The sequence below is a fragment of the Phragmites australis genome, chromosome 12 (assembly GCF_958298935.1).
Source record: "Phragmites australis chromosome 12, lpPhrAust1.1, whole genome shotgun sequence".
Lineage (NCBI taxonomy): Eukaryota > Viridiplantae > Streptophyta > Magnoliopsida > Poales > Poaceae > Phragmites > Phragmites australis.
In genome coordinates, this window is record NC_084932.1 from 3,686,430 (window position 1) to 3,694,787 (window position 8,358).

Genomic DNA, 8,358 nt, shown 5'->3' on the forward strand with positions numbered 1-8,358 from the left:
ACCGGACCTTCCGATGTGTATAGCTTTATCTTCTCAGAATTTTTCACACACTCTGTTAAATACTCAGGTTTGAGCCTTTGGTGCACACAATATTGATCATCAGACCATCCAATGCCTTGATCTTCACTCTTCAACTCTCAAAACGCCTCTGCAATATATAGTTCAATGTATATTCTCCGATGTGTTCAACTCAAAAGCAAAACGCTGTCGAAACTCCAGGGTGTTAGCTCTTCTTCTACTCAAAAGCAAAACACTCTGGTGTTGCTCAATGCTTAGCAGCGAACCATCCAATGATGTCTTTCTCCTCCATTGAAGATACTCCGACGAGTATAGCCTTCAATACACCAAACTATCCGGTGAGAACAAATTTCCTAAAATTTCTCTAATTCAACCAAACCTTATCCCCGTTGCGGTAGCTTCTTCATGTATTACAATCATAAAACCTAATAACATATATTATTGATAAACATATTAGTCTTAATAATTATATTATCATTAATCACTAAAACTACAATCATAAGCTAATATGCTATTTTCGCTACACACCACATAGAGATTTATTCTTAGTTTCTTATTCACATATGCATATACATGGCTATAAAATGCATATACATGGCTATGCGGCATCTCAGATCAGGAGATAACCTGCGACATCACTACCAAAGTTGTGGTGACCAAGAAATAGCCGTAAAAGGAACATGTTACACAGAATTCGTGAAACTGCGAATTCCTGTGAAAAATAAACAGGAAAATTTGCATAGTTACAGCTAGGCTTCCTTCCCACCATAAGAACTGACTTCAGTTCATCGGAGAACTTGACAGTCAGCTGATTGCTTTTGGGCCACCAATGTACTCAGTGTATCGTCGACGGCCCTTTATTTCTTCATTCTTAGCCTTCTGATGAGCCAAGATGTGTGATCCTTCCGTGCATATTAGTTGTATATATAAGCATTGCAAAATTGTGTATTCCGCTGGAAATTCACGCTTTCGAGTGTTTCAAGTAAACCATCAAAGCAACGCCTGTTAGAGCAATCGCACAAGCCATCAGTCCATAATGAACATGCGTCAATTGACTTCCGTGGGACGATGCCAGCTCTGGCAATGGTTTTGTCACTTCATTGCTGGAACCTGAGTCATCGATATGCAACCTCAAGGCCTGAAATTGCAAATATTACTCCAGCAGTGAGGCAATGGGGGTAAGTAAATGCCAACTAGACTGTTTCATGGCAACCTGGCTCGACATTTCTATACTCAGACCAGGTTAAATAATAGTTAATCTGTTTATACATACATGGCATTTAAACATTCTATGCGGAAAATGAATAAAATATTACTACTCTATTCTGAAAATAAATGGTTAATATTTTCAGGCTCCGGCCTGGCATTTCAGACCTAGCTTTTTCCAGGCCCAGCACAGCAAGATCAATTTGCAAAAATGTAGAACCAACATACAGTACTGATCATAGCACATCCAAAACGGTATTTAAAGCAGACCAAAAAGCATCGAGAGAAAAGGAAGACCTTCAATCCAGATGTTTTGGCATAAAGCACAGCACCAGAAAGATCAGAATCCGTCATGAGCAGCACCCTGTCACCTTCATCATCTTCGTACTGAACAGTAACAACAGTATCTAGTTGGTAAAAGTGTTGTGCATATATAGCCTCACAGGTTCAATTCAACAGTGCTTGACAACAACAGGAATGCAGGATACTCGATAAAATACAGAAATGCTCCATAAATGATAGAGTACTGAATCTTAAATATCTCGAATTTGAAGATAAGATACATATCACCTAATTCTTCCCTTCAATATGCCTACTAAAGTCGAAAACAAAGAGATGTCAAAGTAGTCATGCTTACCAAAAGCTGAACTGTGCCCTTTTCACCACCAATGCCTAACCTTTGCATTACAGAAGACATCAACTCATCTAAACTTTCTGATCCTGTGGAAATGGAACAAAACAGACTGTTAATTGAAGCAGTGCAGCCACAACTACCTCCCAACCAACTTCCAAGTCAGTCAGTACCTACCACATGTAAATCTATGCATACGTCCCTTCTGGTCCTGGAGCTTGAAGGCACAAGAATTACCAACAGCAGGAGGATAAATACTACTACTGCCACCCCCAACCTCTGATGGCATCACTAAAGATAATTCACTGCACAATGCAATAATTCTGATAAGCGGTATTTGAGGGGAAAATTAAAAAAAAATCATGAAGGAAACATCAACTAAACCTGTGACTATCAAATTCCTCTTCTGGAGGTTCCAGAGCAAGAGCGGAGTCCCAGAACTTTTGCATTATTGTGCTCGCCACATCACTTGCAGTTCCAGGACCTCCTTCAACCTTCAGACACCAAAAATGTTAGATGGGCCAATATTACTACGAAAATTCACAGAGAGAGGGAAGGAGGGGAGAGGGCAAGACCATTGAAATGGTCGCATGGGTAAGTTGCAGAACATCCAAGCAAGCAGCTACTCGCCCATCTGTTCATGGAAAATTGAATAACTATACTCAATATAAGTACCAAAGCAGGCAACCTTAGGCTGAGAAGAATCAGGTTTACCTCCATCAAGAACAGGAATATGCAAGAATTTGCCATCATGCATAATATGTAGTGCGTCAAGGATTGTCGTGTCTAATGTAGCACAATCGGGGTGTGCAGTCATTACCTTGAGCAAAATGAAAACTGACGCTGTGAGTCTAGACTCTAGAGTGAAATACAATAAACCTCAGCTCCTACGAAATAAAGAATCAGAAATCTGGAGAACAAACCTTTTCAACTGGAGTTAACTCAGGAGAAAGATTTTGTGCGACAACACGCATAAGCACATCTTTTGAGCTGAGATTTACAATCATATATCAATTAAAAACTTAAAAGTAAACTAAAAAAATGGTAACATCGAACTAAAGTTCCATACAAGAATTGGAATGCTTACGTAAAGATCCCTTGCAGTGAATTTCCAGCAGTTATAATCACTGAGTTGACTCGTAATTCACGCATTTTTTGGGTTGCTACATAAACAGGATCTGAAGGTGTAACAGTTGCTACTCTGCAAGTAAACTTTGATGTAAGTCCCCCTTATCCAGATCAGTTGTGCTAAAAATTAACAAAAATTAACAGAAAAGTGATCATGTACTTTGTATTCTCTGTGATAATGGTTGACAAAGAAGGTTTAAACATCCGTTCTCTTAGAGTCTCTATAAGAGTGTGAGGAGCTGCATCCAAAAACAGTTAATTTGTCAACTTGAACTGCTAGACAAGTCCACAAAAAAGCTAGTTTAGAACAACAAATTAGAAGAAAACATAAATATACAATGAAACATCTTCATGACAAAAGTCTTGGTTTCAGGTTGCTACAAAGAGACAAACATTTTCCTTTGGATAAACCAGATACTATTAACTATTGATGAAATGTAGTGAACATAGCTATATAGTATAAACGTTCTCATGTTCTGTTAATTCTTACTTGTGCAGTTATGAAACAAGAAAATCGAAATAAAGTGATAACTGAGACGACAATACATATACCTGAGAAGTTTCCTCCTACTTGTCGCTCAACCCCTTCCACAGCAGCTGCTAGTGCAACTCCTTGTTCTGCTGCCTTTTCCAGTCTTGAAATTGCATCATAGAGGCATTTTGCAATGTCCAGCATAGCAATAACCTCTCCATTTTCCACAACTGGAAGGTGTCTAAATTTGCCTAAAACAAGAAAAGGCCATTAACTTCAATAAGAGGAAGCAACATCTCTCAACGTAGTTTATATTAAGAATATGCATCATTTAAAAGTCAGGATGCCGTCACCACACCAAAGAAATTTAGATATTGAGCCATACTGAAAACACTGATTTTCCTTTCCATCAGAAAAAAAAACAAGAGCAAAGAAAGTTCTATCATTATCCACCCTTTTCAGACTAATATGGTAACTAAACTATCGAAAGATATGTTAAAGCGAGTCGCAAGTTGTTCCAATAAGTAGGCACCAATATCTACTCTCCAAGAAAATACTACCCCCACCCCCACACACACACGCGCGCGCACGAGCGTGCGGGGGCGTACACATGCACAATAAAACATGGGAACATGTAAATTATTTCTGTTTTCACTTGTGAAGCAATATTCCTGGTAGTTGTTATATACAGATAAGATCGTTTGGGTTCTTTATTGTCCATACTTATTCTTAATTTCTTTTAAGTATCAATCCAAACAGACATATCACCGGCAGCCATTACTGTGACTCAAAAAGCAAGGGGACATATACCTTGGACCATTTTCTGCAATGCCTCGATAGCAAGTGTGTCAGCCATGACATATACAGGGTTCCTTGTCATGATCTTGGAGATGATTGTTTGCTCAACCCGCAGCCCCTCAGCGATCACCCTCGTAGCTATGTCCTATATCCCAATTCACAAGAAAAGAATGAAAAGAGAACGTGTATCCCTCTAGCAGCAGTTACAGATACTGCTGAAAAAGGGTCGGATTTGTCCAAAAGAAACACAGATGAACACATAGAAAGCCAAAAAAGGCAATGATATTCGAAGTATACACGAGATTACGACATTTATCACAACTATTCAAAGCTTCATCTCCAAAACAATAAGAACAAGCATACTGGCATCAGTGTCAAATTTCAAGCATCATAATTTATACATGATAAATGGAACAAAAATGAGTAGCCTCATAAGCTTAAAGTTACAATGGCACATAGCGTCCAACCTAAAGAAATGCATTCTCTCCAGGCACTTGATTGAGACACAAGCAAGCTTTACGGAACCAAGTGGAGTACAATTCAAAAGCAGCTACTACTATACTGTGCCATTTTTACCTAAAAAGTTCCAACCTTTTAAGCTCCAACCCGCTTACCAGCCAATCATAACCCCTCAAGCACCAGAAATTCAAAACTGAAGGAACACCCTACCTTGTCGGTGACGATGCCGGAGAGCAGGCCGTTGGCGTCAGTGAGCAGCACGGCGTCGACCCGCCTCGCCACCATCCTCCGGCACGCCTCCGAGACCGCTGTCCCCTCCGGGATCGTCAGCGCCTTCGACAGCCGCAGCTTCTGGACCGTCCTCTCCCCTCTGACGCAAGAGAACCCAATATCTTAGCGACAGCTGAGGCGGAGACCGGAGAGAGGAGAAAGAAGAAAGCTTTGGGAGAGCTGCAGTAGCTTACGCGGCGTGGTTGGGGGAGGCGGGCTTGGAGGAGACCCCGCCGTTTCCGTTGGCGGCGGCGGCGGCGGCGGCGGCGGAGGGGTCATCGGACCTGCGGGAGGACGCGGCCGATGGCGGCCGGCTCCGCGTGCGGCGGTTCGGAGCCACAGCAGCGGTGACGCTCATGACCGGCGGCGGCGCAGGTGGCTGTGGAAGCTCGACCGGGTCAGTAGGCGGCGGCGTCGGCGCCGGCCGGGAATGTTGGAGGGGAGCCGATCGCTTGTTCTTTTGGGCTTCCTTGCTCGCGGGGTCCCTTTTGCATTTCGGTCCCTTTCATACTAATAAATGCAAATGACTCCCCACCTCCCGTTGCGAAATTTGGTTTGTCTCGAATGCAGTTTCGTTTATCGGAAACTGTTCGAATTCCAACCTGTTAGCAGACGAGATTCCTTTCTCTTTTGAGAGAAAGGAAATGATCTTTTCTTCGGTACTGACGATTCTGCTCGTCTATCTAAGAGTGAGATTAGGCAGGAGGCCATTGAACATGCTTGAAGCTTAACGAAGAACAGTTGGTGATAACACTATGATCTGTGAGCCTGACGGTAGATTGATTGATATGTTTTTTTCATGATACTGCAAATCAATCTCACCACGGGATGAGAGGGTGGAATAATCATAACTTTTAGATGATTTAGATGAAGATCGGATAGACGATATTTGTTATTTACACATCTACACAAATTTATTTGTTTGTATTACAGATTTTCCCGAGAAGATATTACAACCAGAGATTTTCTCGTGACCATGAAAGAGGGACTTCCTCGGAATAACTCACATGCCAATGGTTCCAGCGAAATGTTCTACGTGCGTTCTCCTTGTTTCCTCACCGTGTGGATCGTGTGGAGTTCACGCCACTGGCAGGTGGACCGGCCTCTGCTAACTTTTTGACGAGCCTGTGGCCTGTGGGGGCCTCTGGTTGGCTGGAGGCGCCTGACCATTTGTGCGCTCTTCTCCAAGAGACGCGGATTCTGTTTTACCGCCGCGGAAATGTTCAGCCAACCCCTCCACATGTGCAGCTTAGTCCTTTGTAAGTTATTCGCGTTGAGTGGGTTTGGTTGGACGAAACATATTACTCTGATGGATTCAGCGTAAAAATTATAGGAATGATTTTTTTTCCTTTTTCTTCTCCTCTTTTTCTTTTCTTTTTCCACTTACATATCCAAAAAATGTAGAGGAGTTTAAAGGCTGTCAAGTGTGCCGAGGATTGTAGAGGGTTTAGTGGATCTCTCGTGATGTTGAATGATGTAGAATTTATGGAATGGAATAGGATGGAACCATTTAAGGTTAAATGTTTAGTTTGATGGGTGAGATTTTGTGCGATTTTGTTTGAATGGTTGTATGAGATTATGTGAAACATTTAATCTAAGGGGCAATTTGCTGGTTATCAACGTAAAAGTTGTAAAAGTTGAAAAATACTATCGGTGTGAGAATGATATGTTGATCCTGAGCCCATATGTCATCTCACACCTGATGATATTTTCCAATATAAACACTATTGTATCTACCTAATTTTGCATTAATTTAATGTTTGGTTAATATGCTCCCAAGATACGGTGATAATATATTTTTTTCTATTTCTATATAATTCATTTATTTCATTTTCACTTCTTACCTTAATTTTTTTTTCTTCTTGCTCTATTTAATTGTTATTTCCTTCCCTTCTCTCTCTTCCTAATTTGCGGTTGCCTTCCACGCGTGCAAGTCTGCAACCACATAGCTCACATGGAGAAGACGAGGTCCATGCACGAGGAGCCAGGAGCTTTGCTTGTGCACATTACCCCCAGTTGGAATGCAGGAGAGCACAAGTATTAGACCATCTCAACTATTTCTCTTTCTTGTTCCTATTCTTTTTATTTCTTTCATTTCTAACAGTTTTCTTTTGAAGAGATTCGTAAAGGGAAAAAAAGAATCTCGTCGTAAAGAGAATAATATTAAGAATACCTTCGTAAAGAGAACCGTGAAGAGAAACCGTTGAACCACTGACTGGAACGAGAATCCCTCCGTGAAGGGATTTTGGATCGCGAAGGGAATCCGTTCGACATGATCTTACCTTGAGTTGTGAGACGAATTCATAAACCAGGTCTGGCCATTGCTTTGGCACTGTGGCATAGAGAAGAGTAGCATGTGGCATGAGCAGAGTTCCAAAATTCGATGGTTATCGTTCGAAATTCATGATAACTGATCTTATCACTCCAAACTGATTTTGAAATGAGAACGGTTATCGAATTTGAATTCAAAAAATTCAAATTGGATTTGAAAAAAATATAAAAATTCTAGAAAAAATTCCATAAAAAACTAGATGCAATTCTAAGACTATCTGTGGAAACAAATTTTTTAAAAAATAACATTTGCATCAAGAAATATGTGCGCAAGTATTGTAACATTGGAAAAAGGCTGAAAAAACAAAAAGGCCGAAATGGGCCGAATGCACAGTGCAAACGGCCCGTTTCGACCCTACTCAATGGGATAAGACTTCCTGGCTTATCCCCTTCGGCCACAGCAAAAAACCTTTGTTCATCGCTTTGGCCATAGCAAAAACATCACCTCTGCCACGAGCTCCGCCAGATCCGCCGCGAGCCGAGGCAATCCAGAGGAGAAAGATCAGAAATCGATCAGGAGAAGGCGGTAACCGAGCGCATCGTGGGGAAGTTCGCGCGGCTGGCGACCGAGCACATCGCTACGGTAACCGAGGCTGTGCGGGCGGTAAGTTGCTACATCCGAGTGATTTTTTGCTTAAATAGGTCGGTTACCACTAGTAGGAGCTCGCCAGTGCGGTTCGGCATCGATACGGTCAATTTATTGTGCGATTCGCTCGGTTATCGGTTAGATGCAGTTGGTTTTAAACGATGTGCGCTCGGTTGCTATGTGTTATGCTTGGTTAGGGTTAGTTCAAAGTGGTTAGTGTCGATTAGGGTTCATTTTTAGGTTGTTAGGGTTGGTTAGTGTCCGATACATTGGTAGCGCCTAGTACTTAATTTGGTTTAATGTTTACTCGCTGTTGAAATTTGTGGAGTGCTAATAGGATGATATATGTTGTTATGCAGTAATCGATGGAGGATACAGATGTGGTGTGGCAGCACAGGGACAATTTGGTCATGGGGTTTAGGTGCAATAAATAAAAGAAAGGTGATGGTGCCACAAGGT

The 8,358-nt window shown here is 41.6% G+C and overlaps 1 protein-coding gene across 1 annotated transcript; it reads right to left on the reverse strand.

Annotated features, from left to right (window-relative positions):
* Window positions 1-550: 550 nt before the first annotated feature.
* On the reverse strand, window positions 551-5,501 carry LOC133887157 (CBS domain-containing protein CBSCBSPB3-like). The gene is made up of 14 exons (XM_062327100.1): window positions 5,177-5,501; window positions 4,923-5,082; window positions 4,266-4,398; window positions 3,536-3,706; window positions 3,144-3,222; window positions 2,943-3,056; window positions 2,779-2,845; window positions 2,570-2,675; window positions 2,431-2,489; window positions 2,240-2,349; window positions 2,033-2,160; window positions 1,862-1,944; window positions 1,522-1,611; window positions 551-1,156 (listed from the first exon to the last, which is right to left on the reverse strand). The coding sequence occupies exons 1-14, from the start codon at window positions 5,338-5,340 to the stop codon at window positions 980-982; spliced, it is 1,641 nt and encodes a 546-aa protein (XP_062183084.1). The 5' UTR covers window positions 5,341-5,501; the 3' UTR covers window positions 551-979.
* Between the last annotated feature and the right edge of the window lie 2,857 nt (window positions 5,502-8,358).

Coding starts and splice junctions, on each gene's coding strand:
- LOC133887157 (XM_062327100.1), bottom strand. CDS start 5,340: ATGAGCGTCACCGCTGCTGTGGCTCCGAACCGCCGCACGCGGAGCCGG. Junction 3,707..4,265: donor ATTGCAGAAAATGGTCCAAG/GTATATGTCCCC, acceptor TTCTTGTTTTAG/GCAAATTTAGACACCTTCCA. Junction 2,490..2,569: donor TATTCCTGTTCTTGATGGAG/GTAAACCTGATT, acceptor TTCCATGAACAG/ATGGGCGAGTAGCTGCTTGC.